Source organism: Anolis sagrei, chromosome 5, assembly GCF_037176765.1.
Source record: "Anolis sagrei isolate rAnoSag1 chromosome 5, rAnoSag1.mat, whole genome shotgun sequence".
Classification (NCBI taxonomy): Eukaryota; Metazoa; Chordata; class Lepidosauria; order Squamata; family Dactyloidae; genus Anolis; species Anolis sagrei.
In genome coordinates this window covers 164,848,312-164,871,407 of record NC_090025.1, presented here as the reverse complement: position 1 = coordinate 164,871,407, position 23,096 = coordinate 164,848,312, and the positions used below count along the sequence as shown (strand labels likewise).

At 41.8% G+C, this 23,096-nt stretch overlaps 1 protein-coding gene across 5 annotated transcripts in view; it reads left to right on the top strand.

Moving 5' to 3' along the window:
- Positions 1–1,572: 1,572 nt before the first annotated feature.
- TRIOBP (TRIO and F-actin binding protein) overlaps positions 1,573–23,096 on the top strand; it is a 96,601-nt gene continuing 75,077 nt past the window's right edge. For 2 of the 5 annotated variants that reach the window (XM_067469204.1, XM_067469201.1), the window contains exons 1-5: positions 1,573–1,659; positions 3,175–3,502; positions 9,036–9,226; positions 18,859–19,004; positions 21,561–21,690. In XM_067469204.1, coding sequence (XP_067325305.1) covers positions 9,059–9,226; positions 18,859–19,004; positions 21,561–21,690 — 444 coding nt within the window. In that variant the 5' untranslated portion in view covers positions 1,573–1,659; positions 3,175–3,502; positions 9,036–9,058. Of the gene's footprint in view, positions 1,660–3,174; positions 3,503–9,035; positions 9,227–18,858; positions 19,005–21,560; positions 21,691–23,096 lie in introns of those variants that run through there. The other 3 variants (XM_067469202.1, XM_067469203.1, XM_067469205.1) reach the window with 3 other exon arrangements.

Genomic DNA, 23,096 nt, shown 5'->3' with positions numbered 1-23,096 from the left:
AAACCATGAAAATGAACAAAATCTGGCTATCAGTATTTAAAAAAACTCTAAAATTATAGCAGTAAATGCAGAACAAAACACAGGGGAACTCCAGACAAGAAAAAAATCAGGAACAACTAATCACCTCTCAGCAAAGGATTCCCCCAGGCTTGTGCCTGGGGGAATCCTTTGTTGAGAGGTGATTAGCCTAACAAAGTCATTCCTAAAACCTGTCAGGCCATCAAATGCTAAGACAAGTGGCTAAGACAGAGGTGAGAGCATCACTTTAACAGCCAAGTGGCTAATTAAAACATGCACAGTTGCCTTTCTCCAACTCTAGACTTTCCACAGATATATAAACCCCACTACTATAATTACTGTATATACTCAAGCATAAGCCTAGTTTTTCAGCCCTTTTTAAGGCTGAAAAAGTCCCCCTCGATTTATATTCAAGTCAAAGTTATTTCATTATTTTACTCTCTTATTGTTGTTATTATTATTACTACTACTATTTATCATTGTTGTTGTTGTTGTTGTTATTTGAAACACAACAAGATGAGTCCACAGCAGACATTCTGCTGGCTGTTGTATTGGATCACATGTCGGACACTTCCCAAGTGTCTAGGACTGTCCCCCTTGGTTTATACTCGAGTCGAGGTTATTTAGTATTTTACTCTGTTGTTGTTGTTATTATTATTATTATCATTATTTATTATTATTATTATTATTATTATTATTATTTGAAACATAACAAGACGAGTCCACAGCAGACACTCTGCTGGCTGTTGTATTGGATCACACGTCAGACACTTCACAAGTGTCTAGGACTGTGTGATGTATAGGCAGATAATGGATAAAGGATTTCCCCCAGGCAGGAAGCAGCCAGGCTTTGAAGCTGCAAGGCTATTTAATGCTAATCAAGGTGGCCAACTGCAACATTCACACTTGCCTCAAGCAGACAAGGATTCTTTCTCCCACCCTGGACATTATTCCACAAATATATAAACCCCATTTTCCTAGTTTCCAACAGACCTCACAACCTCTCAGGATGCTTGTCATAGATGCAGGCGAAATGTCAGGAGAGCATGCTTCTAGAACATGGCTATACAGCCCGAAAAACCTACAACAGCCCAGTGATTTCGGCCAAGGAAGCCTTCAACAATGCATTAGTTTCCCAGGAGTTCCATTGCACTGAGCTATGGCAATTAAAGTGGGAGTCAAACCGCATTAATGCTACAGTGTGGATGCACTCTGTATTGGCAACAGCCACCAACAAGAAGGGAAGGAGACAGAAGGGCTCCTCCTGCGACGGGAAGAGAAGCCATGGGTCTCGAAACGGATGCCGTGTCATATTAAGTGTGCCTTTCTCGTTTCCCTTCTCATTCAGAAGACCCAAAGCACAATAAAGGGAACTCTAGTCTGACTCCCAAAGCGCCAAACCCGACCCCCCCCCCCCTTTCCGGAGGCTCCATTCGCCTCCCAAGCTGTCTCCCAAGCAGCCAATGAGGACGCCGCATGCAAATAAGAATGGCCCCTGCAGCCAATTAAAAGGTGCAGAGTGGGCGGGGCTTCCCGCCGCCCCCTTGGAGGAAAGTTTGTATTCATTGCTTTTTTTGTCGAGGACTGAAGACAGCGATGGAAGCGCTCCAGTTGTACGGTGTGGACGCTCAGTTCTGAAAGGTGAGTTGCTGAGCAGGAAAGGATATTTTCAAGGCACCTGAGGGTGCATATACACTTTAGAATTAATGTGGTTCAACACAACTTTTAACAGCCAAAAGTTCCACTCTGTGGAGTAGTGGGATATGTATTGTGGAAGGTTTTCATGGCCGGAATTACTCGGTTGTTGTGAGTTTTCCGGGCTGTATGGCCATGTTCCAGAAGCATTCTCTCCTGACGTTTCGCCTGCATCTATGGCAGACCTCCTCAGAGGTTGTGAAGTCAGTTGGGTGGGAGAAAGAACTCTTATCTGCTTGAGGCAAATTTGCTACCTTGATTAGCAGTTAATGTCTTTGCAGCTTCAAAGTCTGGCTGGTTACTGCATGCTCTTTTTTGGAGGGGTTAGCTGGCCCTGATTGATCCTTGTCTGGAATTCCCCAGTCAGGAGAGAATGCTTCTGGAGCAACTTCAGACCTCACAACTTCTGAGGATGCCTGCCATAGATGTAGGCGAAACGTCAGGAGAGAATGCTTCTGGAGCAACCTCAGACTTCACAACCTCTGAGGATGCCTGCCATAGATGCAGGCAAAACGTCAGGAGAGAATGCTTCTGGAGCAGCCTCAGACCTTACAGCCTCGGAGGATACCTGCCATAGATGTAGGCGAAACGTCAGGAGAGAATGCTTCTGGAGCAACCTCAGACCTCACAACTTCTGAGGATGCCTGCCATAGATGTAGGTGAAACGTCAGGAGAGAATGCTTCTGGAGCAACCTCAGACCTCACAACTTCTGAGGATGCCTGCCATAGATGCAGGCAAAACGTCAGGAGAGAATGCTTCTGGAGCAACCTCAGACCTTACAGCCTCGGAGGATACCTGCTGTAGATGCAGGCGAAATGTCAGGAGAGAATGCTTCCGGTGCATGACCATACAGCCCGGAAAACTCAAAACAACCCAATGGGATATATATTTCGGGGAGGCACAAAGTACAATTCCCAGGACTCCCAATAGCATTGAGCCATAGTAGTTAAAGTGGTTTCAAACTGGATTAATTCTACAGCCTAACTGCACTGTTCCTCCTCCTTGGCTCCTCCCTTACAAATACACTCTATTCCTATCTTATCCAGGGTTTAATCATTTTATCTTGTGCATTCGGCCCGTCCTTTGTGTTCAACTTTCCTTATGTTATTTTATATTGCTTATTTTATATATTTTGTTGAGATGTAACTTTTCTGTTTTGTATGTTACTTTGCTGCACTGTATGTTTTGGGCTTGGCCTCGCTTCGGGGAGATGGTGGTGGGGTATAAATAAAGATTATTATTATTATTATTATTATTATTATTATTAGAAACACAACAAGATGAATCCACAGCAGACACTCTGCTGACTATTGTATTGGATCACATGTCAGACACTTCTTATTATTTGTTATTATTATTATTATTATTTGTTATATTATTATTATTATTATTATTATTATTGTGTGTCTTGCCATTATGTCAATATGAAAACAGTTCAATTTTTCCTCTCTTTTTTTCAGTTTTGCAGGGAGATAGTCCAAGGTTTCTTTAGTTTTTTTCCCCTCTTTTCCCAGGTGATACCATAAAAAGGGCTTTTATTTGAGGGTAGTTGCAAAATGTTTTGACACAACTGGAAGCTCCTTTTGAATCAGTCCCTTTAAGTGCATGGCGTGGTAATTAAAAACAGCAACCCTTTTTGAAGTCATGCAAGGAAGAAGCTGGGAAGCGTTGGTTCAGTGCCTGTTTAAGAAGGAGAACGATTGTTCGGTGCCTTAAAGAGTTTTCCTAAAGACTAATTCAAAGTGCGAACTGAGGAGCTGCTGTTTTGGGGTAAGGAACTGCATGCAAGTAAGAGTTTTCATTTTCTTTGAGCACAAGTTGTCCTTTTATCCCAGGCCTGGGCCAACTTGGGCCTTCCAGGTGTTTTGGACTCCAACTCCCACCATTCCTAACAGCCTCAGGCCCTTTCCTTTTCCCCCCTCAGCCGCTTAAGCGGCTGAGGGGGAAAAGGAAGGGGCCTGAGGCTGTTAGGAATGGTGGGAGTTGGAGTCCAAAACACTTGGAAAGCCCAAGTTGACCCATGCCTGTTTTATCTTCTATAAACCAATGCAGAAAAATACACACTCAGGTGGTAGCGTAGGGAAACAAATTGGTACTACAGGTGTGCTACAGTGACTAGATTGCAAAAGCTTAATGGTTAATGGCCATCACCTTTGGAGGTGCTTATCTTTCATTATGTTCTCCTGAGCATAATTAGGTTAAGTGTAGCAATAGTTTGCTTTGCATGGTGATGAATCCAGGCCGTATTTGTATGGAAACATGCATTGATTGCTGTTAAAATTAGCCCAGTTGCACCCAGCATGTGCTTCTTCTATATAAATAAAAATGTAATGTTCGTTTGTGGGATTAACAGAACTCAAAAACCGCTGGACAAATTGACACCAAATTTGGACACAATACACCTATTAGGCTAACAAGTGATCATCACTCATAAAAACACTGAAAAACATAGCAGAAGAGACCTAAAAAGCCAAAAAACAAAAGAATACATCACAATGCATGCACAAAACCACGTATATACACAATTATATATATACACACAAAACACATCTACACAGACTGGGCCACAGCAACGTGTGGCAGGAGATGGTTAGTATATAAATAAAAATGTAATGTTCATTTGTGGGATTAACAGAACTCAAAAACCACTGGACCAATTGACACCAAATTTGGACACAATATACCTATCAGGCCAATTAGTGACCATCACTCATAAAAACACTTAAAAACACAGCAGAAGAGACTTAAAAAAGCCAAAAACAAGAAATGCATTACAACACATGCACAAAGCCACATATGCACAAATATATACACACACATATATGCATATATACACACAAAACACATATACACAGACTGGGCCACAGCAATGCATGGCTAGTTTTAAATAAATGTTCTTCTCCCTTTTAAACCTTTTCCTCTTGCATGATCTTAGTAAGTCTTTCCATTCCTCAATATCTGTAAAATGGAAATGAGAATGAACCTGCCTCATAGATGTGATGAAGGGATGCTTTCAGTTTATCAACTTAGGTGAAGACTTTCATGTTTGGGAAGGCAGCACTAATTTAAAAGGATGACCTAATAAAGATGCAAGTCCCCCTGGTAGCACAGCGGGTTAATCCGCTGAGCTGCTGAACTTGCTGACCAAAAGATTGGTGGTTCAGATCTGAGGATCAGGGTGAGCTTCCACTGTTAGTCCCAGCTTCTGCCAACCTAGCAGTTCGAAAACATGCAAATGTGAGTGGATCAATAGGTATGGCTTCTGCTGCAAGGTAATGGCGCTCCATGCAATCATGCTTATCACATGACCTTGGAGGTGTCTATGTCTTAGAAATGGAGATAAGCACCACTCTCCAGAAGTCAGACATGACTTGACTTAATGTCAGGGGAAACCTTTACCTTTTAATAAAGATACACAGAGTCTGGGAAAAAATTACAGGATTCTGGGTGTGATGTCACTTCTCCATACTCCAGATAGATGAAAATAGTTTGGGTATGTCGACCAATGGAACTAATTGGGTAGAAAACACAGACATACTCCTATATGTGTTGGGCTACACAGAGAAACACCTGAAATCCACAATCGTGTGGACAATTTCAACAGAAAGGAGGAAACCATGAAAATGAACAAAATCTGGCTACCAGTATTTTAAAAAAAACCTCTAAAATCAGGACACTAAATAAAGAACAATATGCAAAAAAGGGGGAATTCCAGACAGGAAACCATCTGGGGCAGCTAACACCCCCCAACAATGGTTTCACCCAGGCAGGAAGCAGCAAGGCTCTGAAGCTTCAATGCTAATCAAGGTGGCCGTTTGCAAAATTCACACTTGCCTCAAACAGACAAAGAGTTCTTTCTCCCACTCTGGACATTCCACAGATACATAAAACTCACTTGCTTAGTTTCCAACAGATCTCACAACCTCTGAGGATGCTTGCCATAGATGTGGGTGAAACATCAGGAGAGAATGCTTCTGGAATATGGCTCTACAGCCCAGAAAACTCACAGCAACCCATACTCCTATAGTTTGAAGTGCTAAAGAATATGATTTTTATTCACTTTGCTGAGTTAACTGAGTGCAAGCTACTTTTTCACTTTGCTTTTACTTTGCAGCAGGTGAAATAAGCAAATCATAAAAGGGGAAGGTCACAGGTGGAGAGAGAAAATGGGGCATTTTAAAAGCAGCTGAAAAAGTGAAAGGGTAGAGGGTTAATAAGGCCTGTTCCCTGCCAAATAAAAGCATTGAGTATGGATTGCCTCTTTTAAACAAGCATAATGCAAACTGAAGGTTTCTCCTCAACAGAGTTTGGATGCAAATATCAGGTATCAGTTGTCATTCAAAATACCAAATTAGTTGGGTCAAGGGAAACCTGGTTTTAAGGAAACAACCCTCTGTGCTCCAGTGATGCATTCCTAAAACTTCCAAATCTATAGTAGATTATGTCAACACATAATGAGCATGATCCTTAATATGCAGAAGAGCCTCCCTGGATCAAAATGAGATTGGGCAAAAGCCAAGGACACCCACCAGAAAGGAAGTTGTGGCCTCCTGTGGATTATTGTCTCCTTTTTTTGGCCACCTCTGCTCTAGAGCCTAAAGATCTTACAAAAGTTAATATTGTGGACTCTCCATATCCCTGCTGTTGGGGGATTAGGGAGTTGTAGTCAGACAAAAACCAAAAATCTTTGCCACGCAAAGGTCATAGCCTCATCAACCTCTCAAATGCAGATGCTTGTGGTTTTAGGAGGGGTGAAGATATTTAGACTGCTACTTGGGGCCCAAACAGGTACGATGGAAGCTGTGAGCACCCACATGAGGATTTTTTGTTTTCCTAGATTTAAATACATTTAGCATGGTCCTTAATCTATTTCACTTGTTCCCAGCAGTAATAAAGTAGCATTCCAGATGTTTTAGAGTACCACTCCCACAGCCTTATATCACTGGCCACACCTGGCTTGGGATTTTGGGGGTTGTTGGCCAAAACATCTGGAGGACCAACTGCTTGTCACCCCTGCTCTGCGCAACTTGAAGAGGTATACAGTATCCTTCCATCTCATCTTGTCCTCACAATAACCTTGTGAGGTAGGACAGGCTGAGAGTTAGTGGGCATATCTGCACTGTAAAATTAATGCAGTTTGACACCACTTTAACTGCTGTAGCTTAATACTCTGAAACTCTGGGAGATTTAGTTTTACAAGGTCTTTAGTCTCCTATGTCAAAAAGTGCTGATGTCTCACAAAACAACAGACCCCAGGGTTCCATAGCATTGAACCATGACAGTTAAAATGTTGTTAAACTGCATTAATTCTACAGTGTAGATGCACCCAGTGCCCAGCCAAGTCAAGTGTCGTGGCTGCATAGGATTTGAACTGTGGCTTACTTTGACATAGCCTTAACCAGCCTGGTGCCTTCCAGATGTTATGGCAGTAACACAGGTGTGTAGCCCAGCATATTTTCATTACACCATCCTGGTTCAATTGAAGCATCCCATCTATATATATAAATTTGTTAGGGGCATCCAACGAGGAAACAAAACTCAAAAACCCCCCAACGAAACTTAACCAAAATTCCCATGCCCATAACACAATCCACAAGGTACAAACATATCTACTCAAAATGAAAAACAACACAACAACACACTCACAAAACGGCAAAACAACAAAACTCAAAAATCCCCCAACGAAACTTAACCAAAATTCCCGTGCCCATAACACAACCCACAAGGTACAAACATATCTACTCAAAATGAAAAACAACACAACAACACACTCACAAAATGGCCAAAGAACAAAACTCAAAAAAACCCCAACAAAACTTAACCAAAATTCCCATGCCCATAACACAACCCACAAGGTACAAACATATCTACTCAAAATGAAAAACAACACAACAACACACTCACAAAACGGCAAAACAACAAAACTCAAAAATCCCCCAACGAAACTTAACCAAAATTCCCATGCCCATAACACAACCCACAAGGTACAAACATATCTACTCAAAATGAAAAACAACACAACAACACACTCACAAAATGGCAAAACAACTGAGCATGCGCATTGGCGCCCAGCCGCAAGTTCCCTGGTGCGCGCACATGGCCTTCCGGCCAATGTTCCCTCTGTGGAAACCATGCCCACTCCAAGCCCCGCCGCGCCGCTTCCCGCACACACACACACCCTGCCGCACACACACACACAACCCCACACTCCATCACTCCCCCCGCCGCCGCACACACACACGCAACCCCACTCCCCCCCGCCGCCGCACACGCAACCCCACACTCCATCACTCCCCCCGCCGCCGCATACACACACGCAACCCCACGCTCCATCACTCCCCTGCCCCAATCTTACCTCCTTTTACTTCACGCCACCTCCAAACCACACCCTGCCCCTTTCCACCCTGTCAAAATCTAGGAAAGACAGGAAGGAAGGAAAGAAGGAAGAAAGAGAAAGGGAGGTAAAGAAAAAGGGGGAAGGAAGGAAAGTTAGAGAAAGAAGGAAGAAGAAAAGGAAAGAAAAGGAAAGATGGAAGGAAAGAAAAGAGAGACCGCAGAAAAGAAAGAAAAAGGGGGAAGGAAGGAAAGAGATAGAGAAAGAAGAGGAGAAGGAAAGATGGGAGGGAAGGAAGGAAGGAAGGAGGGAAAGAAGGAGAGAAGAGGGAAGATTGGCCACAGCAACACGTGGCGGGTAAAGGTTGTTATGTCTATTATTATTATTATGCTATTGTTCCTATGAGACCCTTTTAGGGGGAATGGGAGAGGTGTCAGGTCCCAGAGGCAATGCATTGCATTACTGTTATTGTTATGTTGGTGGTAAAATAAAAGGAAATAAAAAGTGAAAGAAGGAAGCTAACAGGGAGGGAAGAAAGGCAAAGGAAGAAAGGGGGAGGGAATGAAGGAAAGAGAGAAGGATGAAACCAAGTAGTGAAAGAAGGAAATAAAGAAAGAGGTAGAGAAGGAAGAAAGGAGAGAAAGGGGGAGGAAAAGGGGGAAGGAATAGGTAGGGACCTCTCTTTCATAATAGTCCAGATATCTACCTCAACTTTGATAAGTTTTACTATAGGCCACAGCAACGCGTGGCAGGGCACAGCTAGTATGGTAATAAAAATGTACAGCGCTCATATGGACAAAAACGTTCTCATGTTTGGCTTACACATTCCCATACTACTGTTTGAAGATTTTGGCTCTGACGTGATTGAAGATCATTTCCTGCTGCTGTTGCCAATGAACACCAAGCTGTGTGTGAAACATTTTTTCTTTGATAAGGTTGGAGGAAACAGAAGGTGCTGATGTGTCTCCTCTTGTGATCCTTTCACAGCCATCCCTCTCCCCTCAAAGCCCATGAACCCTTGCTCTCCCGCATGCCTAAAGGATCTTTCCTCCCCTGCATGGACCATGTCAGAAATGGCAGAACCCGTTACTTGTGAGAAGTTCGAGGCCAATGTGTTTGCCAAGAGCCGCTGCCAGAACTGTTTCCGAACAGTCGCTGCGCACCAGTGTGGTAACCAGGTGAGCTTACATTGGATATGCATGTGAGTGGCATTGCTATGAGTATTTCATGAGGGGCAACCTGTTCCGTGGTACTGTTTCTACAGGAAGCACAAGCGAGCATTTCCAAGTAGAGGAGAGTATAGCTGAGACAGTACACTTTTTATCTATGGATTCAATATCCAGGATTTTCACTTTCCCAGGCTCCAAAAATGTTAACCCTGGTAATGCCTGTGTGTCTTTGTCAGTCCTCCAGTGTGCTTCTATTGCATGCCAAAGTGTGGTCAAAAATAGGTTTTCAGTTATCCAAACTATCAGGGGCATCTTGGAACAATTTCCTCACAGATACCTGATTGGTGCCATATTTCTAATTGTTATGGCAAACAAGTGTGGAGATATTCAAGAGCCATTTTCTGCAATACATCATGACCCTGAGAATGAGGGAAAGGAAGAATTGGTTGGACATCTTGCTCTCATATCTTTTGGGACCTAACAAAGTACACGGAGATCTGCCCTTGGAGTACAGAATTGCCACTCCTGGAGTAGAAACAGTAGCAACTACAACAATGAAATACTTTAGAAAATTGACCCCTTTGACCCTCCAAAATTGGCAGAGATGTTTTGAAGGAGCCTACACAAATGGTCTTGGGGGGGGCACATTGTAAATGGTTTTAGGGGGGTGTGCACTGGTTAAAGTCATCAATTGTGGATCCCCCAAGGAATTTGGAAGTTTGATAACGCAGAGTCCTAGAGCTGGCTATATGAGGCTGCCACATCCAGTGGTAGAAGCCAGAGGATGGGACAGGAGCAGTGCTCCATGGACGGTTCTTTTCAGACAGTTCTTTTCTGTTGGAGGACTGAGGTGCGTGTTGTTAATGTGTTGGGCAGCCTGCCGTGTGCCTTCTGAACTAACTTGCTGTCTTCAGCTACAGAAGCAAGAGGTAGCTATCAGTCAGAATTCTGTGAAATAGTGTGCCATCTTCTCCTTTGCCTCAGGTTGCAGAGAGAATGGAATTGGCACTAGTAGGAAATGTTTAGGACTGTCGAATGCAATGGTGAGAGCAGCACAGATCAAAATCCTGGGTGTCAGGTGTCCTCTTCAATATTATACTCCCTGGCCATTTCATGAATATGGCAATGAGAAGCTCATCTGCAGAAATCTCACCAAGGATTATCTTAGAGTTGTCATAAAGCAGAAAGAACTTGAAGGCATCAACCAACTAAGCAAGCTATTTTCAACTTCCTCATTGTTTCCCTGCCCTACTATAATTGGTTTTAATTTTTCTCATCAACAGACAACTGGGCCTCATCTTATACTAATTACTTCCAGTCCTCCAACTGGAATTGCTGGCTAAGCTTGTACTTGGTATCTGACCCCAAATCAATTGCATTAGCTTCTGTACTCAGCGCAGTGAATTTGACAGTTGTTTTCTTGAACCTCAGTAGTTGTGCTGGTTGGAAGATGATGGCTGTATCTAGAAGCTACCTGGTTGGGTAGGACTGCCATACTTGAGGAAGGACCAAGTTGCACTTCTAACAGCAGGACACTTTTTTAAAAAAAATGAAATTTGTGTAGAAGTAGAGATTGCCATGAGTCAGCTTCTCTCACTCTGAAGACCTGGGAGGTGACAGATTGTACCTGCTGACTTTTTTCTTTTCTTCTCAGAGACCTTTGTGTCATAGTCAGGAAACTCATTTCTATTTTGAAGCATACCTGACACAAAGAGCGTGGCCTTTCCCCCACAATTTCCATTTTCTAGTCCAGCAAACAAGGACTAATGGCAACTTCCTATTTTAGGCCATCCTTTGGAGATCAGGGGACATAAACGCTTTGTACAAGCGGCTTCCATTTAGTCATAGAAAAATTGGGACGATGAGAATGATTGGGAAAGGAGAGAGGAAGAGAAATTCCTCAAACTTCCAAAGTCCACTAACATTGACTTTGAAAGACATCATGGGGACCATAGATATTCTGCTAATAAAACATTTGGGGTTCTAGGAGGAGGTGCAAAATGTTTTAAATGGAGCCTTGATAGCTGCTTTGTGGAGTAGCTGTCTCATTTTGGAATGGGCTAAAGTTGCTATGTCTTTAACATCAGCATGAGAGGTAACTATTCAGCTGGAGCAGGTGTTTTTGAACTTCATCTCCCACAATTCCTAACAGCTGAGATTTCTGGGAGCTGAAGTCCAAAACACCTGGAGGAGCAGAATTTGAGAAACTATGAACTGAATGAACCTTCTCTATTTAACACTGCCATTTTGCGTTTTAATGTTTATTTAATTATATGTTTATGTCCCATTTGTCTTTCAATGAGCTAAAAGTGGTATATATGACTCCCCTCCACCATTCCCATTATGTCCTTACAACAATCTTGTGACTTAGATCAGACTGAAAGAGAATGAGAGAAAGTGACTGGCACAAAGTGAGTTTCATCAATGCATGGACTAGAACTTAGATAGTCCATGTGGGAACCCAACACATTAACTGTTTCATCCTATTGGATTGCATTGTGGTTTATTATCTCTGCTCCACATATACTACCCAAATCCAGCAGTTGTTGAGACACAGCAGATTGCCTTAGAGCAGTGGTTCTCAACCTGTGGGTCCCCAAGTGTTTTGGCCTACAACTCCCAGAAATCCCAGCCAGCTTACCAGCTGTTAGGATTTCTGGGAGTTGAAGGCCAAAACATCTGGGGACTCGCACGTTGAGAACCACTGCCTTAGAGCAAGTCCGTCCTTTGCTTACTATTGTGAAGCACACTGAGTAGCAACAGCTCTCCATAGTTTCAGGTGGCAGTAGTCTCTTCCCTACCTTGAAATGTTAGAGATTGAACCAGGGATGTTTTACATGCAAAACATAATGATGACTACAAATACCAGAGTCAGCCACTCATCCATATGGGCAGTGATTATGGTGGTGGAGGATTATGGATGTTGCAATCCAAAGCATACTTTCACAATGTCGTTCTTTTTTTTTTTTTAAAGGCTGGAATGGCCATCTTGCAATGATGTTACATCATCATCATCAACATCGTGATGTTGTTGTTTTATTTATATCCTGCCTTTCCCCCAATAATGGCACATAGGGTGGCTAACAACAATATAAAAATCAGAATAATAGTATAAGATTAAAAAGTAATTCAGCCATTTGTAAATTAAAACATTAAATATTAAAACATGTTTAGACATTGCATAATACTCTAGCCAGCTGTTTCTGATGAAAAGAGCAGAAAATAAATGATTGCAAATTATGAAACCATATGTGCTGGTTTCATTATTGTCTTTGCAGAATGAATAATGTTTCTTCCTACACTAACTGAAAGTCGCTCTGCATGTCTCCTCCGAGTAAGTCTGATTAAGCTCAGTGGAACTTACTCCTAGGTGACCTTATGTGTGTTTGTAGCCTTGATCACTGTGTCAGGGGTCTGAAAATAGAAAAATAGAACTGGGTTGGTAGTTTTAATAGTGTTAAGTCCCATGGGTTTACTTATGAGACCACTATGGATCTTCTTATAGTTGTGACAGGAAGCTATAAGGGCTGATTGTGATCTGGGTTATCTCACCACATCTCAGAATAGGCTTGAAGCGCCATCTGCACCACAAACTGAGGTTTCTTGTTGAAGTGAATGAACAGTTCTGGGAAATCATACAACAGAGAGGATATTCAGAATTATCTTTAAGAGATACTTATTCCACTTGCAGAAAGACATTTCCCAGGAGTTGAGTCACCAGCAGCAGAAACCTTGAAAATGAATCCATTTTATATCCTTTGTTGCAACACTGCTGTTTCTGAGTACAATAAAAACATTAGGGTTATGACCTGTAAATCCCTATATGATCAGAGGTTGGGCATTTTGAAAGACTGCATTTCCCATACTACCATATGCTTACGTTTTAATGTTTTTAGGGGAGGCACATTTTTTAGTTCCTCCACTGTCAGATACACATCTTGGTGGGAGGCAAGGGAGGATCTTCTTGGTGTGCATCTACATTGTAGAATGAATGCAGTTTGACATCACTTTAACTGCTCAGTGCAACAGAATCCCAGGAGTTGTAGTTTTACAGTCTTTGGCCTTCTCTTTCAAAGAGTGCTGGTGTATTATTCCATAGTATTAAGCCAGGGCAGCTAAAGTGGTGCAAAACTGCATTCATTCTACAGTGTAGATCCATCTTTGATGGTTGCTTTCAAACTCTGAAACTCCCTGCTGAAGGAAGCAAGACTAGCTCCATCTTTATTCTTACAGTTTCTGTCCTTGTTGTGGGCTTTTAAGTTGTTTCCAACTTACAGTGACCCTAATGTGAACCTATCATGGGGTTTTCTGAGGCAAAGTGTGTATTATTTGCTTGGTTGAATTCAGTTTTCCAGAATTGTAGTCCAATGCTAAATTTTTTTTTTTGTTCAGGCAGACCTTTGGAGTGTAATTCAGAGGTGAGATCATTGAGATTCTCCATCCTCCTGCATTGTTGCCAATACTGGCTAGGACAACCGGGAGTACTAGGCCAAAAACACCTGGAGGGCCCAGCTGTTTACCCTTTTCTGACTGGTTGAGTGCCAGTTCTGCCTTTTACCATTCTGTTTTTTTAATGGTTTTGTTTTCAAGGTGTTTTTAATCAAGAGGTCCCCCCCCCCCCCCCCAAATCTGTGTTTTGTTCCTGCTAGTTGGTTTTTGTGTTCTTTTGGGTGGGAAGCCGGAGGGCAATAAAGAAATAAACACAACTTGTGAATGCTGCTGTGAGAAACAGTGCATTTAATGCTACTACACTTAGGTGTAAGATACTACACTTAGACAGAAAAATGAAATGTACAGATATAGTATGGGCAGCATCTGACTCGACAACAATCCACGTGAAAGAGATTTAGGAGTCTTAGTAAACCACAAGCTGAACATGAATCAGCAATGTGATGTGGTAGCTAGAAAAGCCAACGTGATTCTAGGCTAAATCAATAGGATTATTGTATCATGATTGTGGGAAGTGAAAGCATCACTCTATTCTAATTTTACGTCTATTTTTATGTGTTATGCCATTTGTGTGTGCTTCTGTAAGCTGCCCCAAGTCATTCTGGAAGATGGTGGCATAAATAAAGTTGTTATTATTTACATTTTTCAGAACCAGGAACATTACCTGGAGTACTGCATCCAATTCAGGGCACCATGATCAAGGAGTATATTGATAAGCTCGAACTTGCTTAGAGAAGGGCAACCAAAATGATCAAAGTTCTGAAAACCAAGCCTTTTGAGGAACAGCTTATGGAGCTGGGTATGTTTAGCTTGATGAAAAGAAGATTGAGAAGGGACATGGTGTTGAAATATTTGAAAGGATGTCACATTGAGGAGGGGGCAAGCTTGGTTTTTCCTACTCTAGAGACTTGGACACAGAGCAACGGATTCCGGCTGCAGGAAAAGAGACTCCATCTTCCTGACAGGCCAAGCTGTTCAAGTCGGAATGTGGTGGGGTCTCCTTCTCTCGGGGATTTTAAGCAGAAGCTGAATGACCATCTGTTGGGAGTGCTTTGATTACATGTTCCTGTATTCCAGAATGGGGTTGGACTGGATAGCTCATGGGGGTCTCTTCTATGGTTCTATATCAGGCATGGGCAAACTTTAGCTCTTCAGGTATTTTGGACTTTAACCCCCACATTTCCTAACAGCTGGTAGGCTGTTAGGAGTTTTGGGAGTTGAAGTCCAAAACACCTGAAGGGCCTAAGTTTGCCCATGCCTGTTTTATACTATCTGTGTTTATGCACCCTTAGGATACAAATATCATTGGCATTGCAACTCCTTCCCTCCCTGTCTTTTTGGCTTTTTGTGAGCCTTCCTCTTTTATGCAGATTAAGATGGAAAGGCCAGGGTGGAGTGAGTCACCTGTTGGCACCTGGCTTGCCCACCTCTCCCTGGCTGGGCAGGTGTAAGCCCCATCCCTCCCTCGGCAGTGCCAGCTGGTGTCCTGTTCACAAAGGGTTTCGTGTTGTTCATTGCTGGGCCAGATCAGGCTAAGAGTATGAAATAGTAATGAGGTTCCCTCTCTCCCCCCGCGGCCTCCCCCCAGCCCTGGCCCTCTAGAGTTTCCTCCTGGCTCGGCTACTGTCTGCTCAGAGTCGTTCCCCCCCTGAGCTTGAGCAGGACAATGGAGGGGACGTGGAGGTGCTGACAGGGACCCTCCCTTTCGGGATCATAACCTGCAAAGGTAACTGGGCGGAGGTGGGATGGGGGATGATATACATCCACACTCTCCTTGTAATGAGAGGAAGCTCTTAAAGGTACAGGCAGAGATGAAGTTTAGCAGTAGACCAGCAGCAGAGAAGCTTCTGGTCTGTTTCATTTGCTTTTGATTTGACTCTTCTTAGCTCCCCTTTCCAATTCAGGCAGTACTTCTCATTCTGTGATTTGACTTTACAACTCCAAACTGCTTCCCTCATGCTATTTTTGGTTCTGGAGTGTGGAAATACTCTAACTCAGTAGTTCTCAAACTTTGCTCCAGATGTTTTGGATGTCATCTCCCATAATTCCTAACAGCTGGTAAGCAGGCTAGCATTTCTGGGATCTGAAGTCCAAAACACATGGAGGAGAACAGTTTGAGAAACAGGCTCTAAGGGCTTTCCACACAGCCAAATAACCTAGAATATCAAGGCAGGAAATCCCACAATATCTGTTTTGAACTGAAATATATGGCAGTGTGGACTTTACCATAGCAGATATTGTGGGATTTTTTGTTTTGATGGATGTGTGGAAGGGCCCTAAGCCATGCACTTGCAGGACTGGAAGTGGAGTCTCTGTTGTTGCAGAGTCAAAAATAGGAGATTTATTGAATTGCTCGGGTTATGTTGTCATTTTCCAGCTCTGCCCCAGGCAGTCCACAGATAGATACACCAAATAATGGATTTGGAAGAGACTACAAGGGCCATCCAGTCCAACTCCCTGCCGGGCAGGAAAATATAGTCAAAGCATTCCCAACAGATGGCCATCCAGCCTCTGCTTACAAACATCTGGAGAAGTAGATTCCATCACACACTGGAGCAGCATATTACAATATCAAAAAGTTGTAAATGCCAGGAAATTCTTCCTGTTGCCTGGGCCTAAATATTCTAAAGGTTCTAGATCCTATCAGATCTTGGAAGCTGAGCAGGCCCAGCCTTGGTTATTGCTTAGATGGGGAACTGCCCAGAAATTCCTGGTCATTTCAGATGAAAGAACTGGCACCACGACCTCGGAGTATGAAATTTATGGGTGTCCATAAGTCTAAAGATGATTTGAAAACACATATTCATACACAGAGCATCCTGTTGCGAGTTATCTTTGTTACACAAAATATTTTGGGATGCCTTAACTGCCCTACAGCCAGTTAAGAGCCACAGACTATACAGAAGACCTGTGTCTGGTGAAGATAGTCTGATATTCTAGTTTTGTGATATGTTTTGGTGGTTTGGACTGTCTTGGTTTAGTTTTCATCCTTCAGGAGATCTTGTTGGAGGGGAAAAAAAAACAAGGCACTATATGTTGGGAATCACTGTACAGCGAGACGGGGTCCCTCAAAAAGACAAGAGATGATCAGCAAGCAGTCTCTTTCTGATGCATGAACTAGCTGTGAAGGTGCAAGGGTCAAGATAGTTGCATTAGTCCAGTGCAGAAGGCCATGTGCAGCATGTGCTATTGATTGCTAGATATGAGATCAATGGGTAGAACATATTATTTCTATTTTTGTTTTCCCAATGTTTTGGTTCAGGTCTCTTCAGGTTTGGACTTTATTGTTAAACGAAATGCTTAATGGTACAAAGGGAGAAATGGATGTTCATAGAATTGTGGAATGTTGAATTGTTCAGGATGCCACACTCCAAGATTCTCGAGCTGGCAATAACTGTGAGGTTTGAAGGAAATTTGATGTCACTCCCAAATTCTATGCTGCTTAATTGACTTTCAGATGATTGAGATTGGAAAGAGACTTCCAGGCAAATTTTCACCATATGCAGAAGGGAATATATATATATTTAGGAACCTGTAGATCCTGAAAATCAGGGCGTGAATCCCTGCTCAACCATGAAAACTCATTGGGAGACCTTGGGTGAGTTGCACACTCTCAGCCCCAGAAAACCTGTTATATGCTTGCTTTAGAGCAGTTGTTCCCAATCTGTGGTCCTCAAGAACAAAAATGTGGTCTGTGGCCTCACAATTACTACACTGTTGCTTCAAAACCATGTGGCAATGAAAGCAACTGGTTTCTCAAAACCCTCTGATAGTGCTGAGGCAACGGGGATGTCAGGAGGGGAGAGGCTGACTACCCACAAAAGATTACTACTACCACATCAGCTCTAGATTATTAAATATGGTTTTCTGTGGGCGAGCACATGGTAACTACTGGATGGCATATGTTCTATATCAGAAACTAGAGCAGATGTGGTCTGTCCAATGCAATTTTCTGATTCAGCATTCCAAATAACCAAAGCGAATCTGATTCGTAACCCTTTTGGTACTAATGTTGGTGAGTGGTCCCTGGTCAGAAAAAGGTTGGGAACCACAGCTTTAGAGTCACCATAAACTTGAAGGCACACAACATCAAAGTTTTTTTTTTTTTTTTTGGGGGGGGGAGCCAATGTAGTGTAGTGTTGGACTATGGTTCTGTAAATCAACCCATGACAATTTCGCATCAGGGTTGACAAAAGTCATAAATAATTTGAGGGCACATAACGATAATACATGTTTTTTGATGCATCTGTCCTCAAAGTGGAGAACACAAATAAAAACAATGGAAATAAAGAACAAAATTATAAAATTCACTTTACTAGTACGACTAGAATCATGTAAAACATAAGTAACCTTTTGTAATGATGGAGATTATAACCCAAAGGTTGGTTAAACAGGCAAACAAAAAGTCTATATATCTTGAAACCACTGATGGGACAGACTGGTGCTGTACTATATTTGCATAGTCAAGGGGCCACCACCAATGACAGGTTGTATTACTTGAATATATAAAATTGAAAAGGAAAATGGGTTCCCTTGGAACTAGAAAGGCCAGTATCCATTAATTGCAGTGATGCAAAAGTATCTAAACACATAGAAGTTCAATGTATACATACAAATACAAATGTCAGTGAAACATAAGATTGTTACATTCATATTAAACAGAAATAATTTGTTCTTTTCTGAAAAGATGAAAAAAAATCCTGAGAAAAGAACAAATTATTTCTGTTTAATGTTAGTGTCACAATCCTATGTTTTACTGACATTTGCATTTGTATATATACATTGAACTTCTGTGTGTTCAGATACTTTTGCATCACTGCAATTAGTGGATACTGGTCTTACTTGAATATATACCCATAAATGTTTTGAAGACGGTGGATAATGTAACATCTAGAAAAAAAATATTGTTGCTGCACTAGGCGGAGGAGCAGAATAACAATGAAAAGGAGTGACACCTACTGCTTCCCCAAACAAGACGTTTATAATAGGTAAGGTGGCATCTTTGTAAATTGTGTTACTTAATATGCAAGCTTTAAGTTTGCACTGAACTCTTCATGAACCAGAATGAGAAAGTAGCTAAGGAGAACGTAGCCACAGTCGATTCTTGCCTTTTCCTCAACAGACCAAGTCTCTTTCTTGAGTTCTGCAAAACAAATGGTAGAGTGACATTGGACCATCTTTTCTTCCGATAGGAAGTGAAGGAACAAGCCGTGAAAACACTTGACTTTGCTGCGGATAGCAAGGAGTCCAGTCCCTGTGACCCATGGGACCCACTGTGCATTTTGGTGCCCCAGTGTGAACTCTACGTCTGCGTGGGCTCCGAGGACACAACTGAGAGGTAAGCACTCTGCTCATGAGTCTGGGAGGTAGACAAGGGATTGTATTTATTCATTTAATAAAATAACATTCCCAGAGCATCATGCAAAGGAACAGAAGCCATTTAGGGATGGATAAGTCCCTGCTTCATGAATGATCAGGAAGATACATAGCAAAATGGTGAGAGTGATATACATGTGAGATTTAAATGCTACTTTTGCTGAGGCTCTCCCTTTAGATATGTGGACTACAACTCCCATCATCCCCAGCCAGTAAGGTGTTAATGAAATCCATGTTCTGGTCCTCACTCTGCTCATTGGGTCACTCTCAGCTTAGTTTACCTTACAGAGTTATTGTAAGGCTAAAACAGGAAGAGGGAAAGGGTGACCTGTACATGGCTCCCTGAGCAATTTGAACGAAGGCTGAAATAAATATCTCATAAATTAGTAATCCTATTGTAATACACGGATTGTACTGTTTGCTAGGGTGGCTACCTAGTTAGAGAAATATGAAATGAGTTTTAAAATGCTTAATGAATTAGATCTTGCATATTCCTAAGGGAATGCTTTCTCAGAGTTGTGCATTCATATTTATATTGCTACCTATGTATATCCCACAACAGATCTTCAGTCTTTAGGTGCAGGGAGGAGAGGGCTGCTTATGCATTGCCACAAAAAGAGGAAACACGCCCATAAACAAAAAGAGAGCAAAGGAGAGTGGAGCTCTGCATAAAATTTGCATACATCAATTTTATATCTATATGTAAAGTCAGAAATTCTTAGACAGTAAAAAGAAAAGAAATGCATCTTGTCATAGCAAGGAAGATGATGACCAGGTGATTTGTGTGTCTCTTTCTTAAGGCTGCTGTTGCTATCGTTACTGTTGATGAGCAGCTAAAATAATAATAATAATAATAATAATAATAATAATAATAATAATAATGCACTTTATTTATATTCCGCTCTATCTCCCTGAGGGGACTCAGAACGGATTACATTATACACATATATAGGCAAACATTCAATGCCTTTTATACAGTGAACAATGACATACAATACACAAACAAATGCAAAAGTTTCCCTTTCTGTCTCCGGCATCTGGAGGCGATGCTCCACTCTATCCATGAGGAGGTGCTCTTGTTCCATTTTTCCATGCCAAGGAGCCTGTTGTCTGTAGACTCTCCTGGTCATGTTGCTGACATGGTTGCATGGGCGCTTTTTACCTTCCTGCCGAGGCAGTTTCTATTGATCTACTCACATTACATGTTTTCGAACTGCTGGGTTGGCAGAAGCTAGGGCTAACAGTGGGAGCTCACCCTGACCCATGGCTTCGAACTCCCAACCTTCCGATCAGCAAGTTTTTCTGCACAGCAGTTCTTAATGACTCTAAAATATATAGTTGGCTCTCCCCATTTGCTGATTTGATTATTCACAGATTTGATTAATATGGTCTCTCCAGGCATCTTAAAAGTTTTCCATTACAACTCTATGTTTAACTTCCTTGCTCTGGAGAACCTAAAGAGTCCTAGGGCCCTTCCACACAGTCCTATATCCCAGTATATCAAGGCAGGCAATCCCACAATATCTGCTTTGAACTGAATTATCCGAGTCCACACTCGGATAATGTGGGATTTTCTGCCTTGATATTCTGGGATATAGGGCTATGTGGAAGGGTCCCTAGATGATGTTATCTCAAATTTGAAAAAAAAGCATTTTCATTCACAAATTTTCCATGTCCATGGGTACCCTGTGTCCCTATCCCCAGCAAATGTGGAAGACTGGCTGTATTAAAAACTACACTGTTTATTTAGAGTTACAACCACCTTGAAGTCCTCAGATAAGTGATGGCATACACATAGCTTTATCTGTGCATGGAATGGATCTGGATCTGGATCCAGGCAGTTTTTGTCTGTGTATTAGTAAAACACATACTTGATTAGTACCAACAAGATTTCTGTAACACGTTCCTGTAAATACTGACTTCTCTTATAGGACTTTTGGAGGATTTAACGTAGTGTTTGCTCTCAGCTCTTAAAAGGCAATATAAACTCACATTTTTGGAGGCTACTTTGGTCAACAGGACTGGACAAAGAGGTTATTAGTTTTGTTTCTTCTAGCCATTATTCTTATAGCTCTAAGATGCATTCACCCAAAGGCTGAGATTGTTTTGTTGCTCACCATAAGTGATGCTATGATCATTTAAACATGGGCAATTTCGGTAAGTTGGGCAATGGGGATGAATTATTTTGCCACCAGAATTTTACCAATGAGTCACACATTTTATTTTTGAGGTAGGCAGATAGCATTACAATGCAGAATCACAACTCCTGGAGTTTTCTGGAGGTGGTATTCTCTTTTTCAAATCCTCACCTACTTTCCAGATTAAAGGAGAGGTTCTGGGCCACATATACCTATTGTTTGCATAATTCCCATACTGGTTTAAAGTTACATGTTGTTGTCACTGCTGTTGAGTGTCTTAATGTGAGTCTTTATCCTACCACAAGCATATCACTTACAGTAGTGCTCTGTATTTGAAATTTGGGGTGGTTGTTAATCATGTATGTCTTACCTGCCCACAGCTGGCAGGAAAGTTTGGAGTACACTCAGCTTAGCTGCAAAGCTGAAGAGGAAACTGAAGAAGCCAGTCCTTGTCCTGATGCCAACACTCCTCTTGGCATTGAGACAGACACCAATGACACGCTTCCCACGGTGAGATGGAAGTGTGTTTATATGTATATTACCGGTACTTGTTAACCTGAAACCTGCACTCCTCTTTTTTTAAATAAATAAATATGTTTTTTCCCCTGAGCTTCCTTTGCAAAGTTGACCTTTAAACTCATTTTAAAGAGCCATTTGACATCTGATCTACGATTGCTGGTGATCTAAGATTACTAGATATTGCCACCCAAAGTGTTTACCTTTTGGTGACCAGTTGCAAAGCAGTATAATTATAATTGCATTATGGGGAGTTGAGGCAAAACATGTACTGAGACAAAGATCTTTAATTATTTAAAAGAGGGCTGTTTCTAAATATGGTTTAGGTATATTGTGCAGTTAACAAGCTTTTCCTGCCAGTAGATGGAGCCACCTAGGTATCCCATGCAGTAGTTTTTTTGGTAACTTGCTAAAAGAGCTCAATTGTTGGTTTTTGACCTCTCCGTGGCCTTAGATACTGTTCTAGATTGTGAGCTGTTTATGGATTGGTATTAGAACATTTAACTCCACCCTTTAGTAAATGAGATGATGAAAGATTCTAACTTCATGCTACTTAATGTTTCTATTATGTAGGGAATCCTTAGCTCTCCTAATGTTTTGGACTGCAACATCAACAGTCTTTTGCCAATGATTGCAGGGCCTTTCATAGTCCATAGTGTTGGGATGTCAAAGATTTCTCATTTAAATAAAATCAGGAGTTTTTGAGCTGTTATGTTACCAATATGTGGGTGGTATCCAGCTCTAGACCTCCAAGATGCAAAAGATGGAAAAGGCCGATATATATATACCGCTACCTATGTATAATTGTCTGTCTTGTTTGTGTATAAAATGGCATTGAATGTTTGCCACATATATATGTTCTGCAATCCACCGTGAGTCCCCTTCAGGGTGAGAAGGGCGGAATATAAATACTGTGAACAAACAAACAAACACATTTTCATTTCCAAGTCCAAGGGAAACCATAGAAATCCCAATTCAGTGTTTGAAGTAGAGATTACTTGGAGTTAGATGCTGGTGAACAAACTGAAACAAAATCACATTGGTTGGAAAACTCAGAAAATCCAGATAGGAGGAAGTGCAACCTCATCCAAGGAACCATGTTCAGAGTTTGACAGTTCTTTTGGACAGAGACTTCTGTTTTGCCATTGTAGATTAGTATGTTAGTTTTCTGGAGACATCAGATTCTGCACCACTAGTCGTGTTTCAGGTTCAGGTTACTGTAATGTGCTTGGCATGGGGCCACTTTTAAGGTCAGCTTGGTAACTTCTGCTGATCAAGGCAAAATGTGGCTACTTGGATGATGCTGTGGACACAGAGAATAGAGAATGTGTCATCAAGCTTGCATCTACCGTAGCTGCTGTCAGTGTATTTCTGGCCCCAGGTCAAAAGTGCTGATTTGA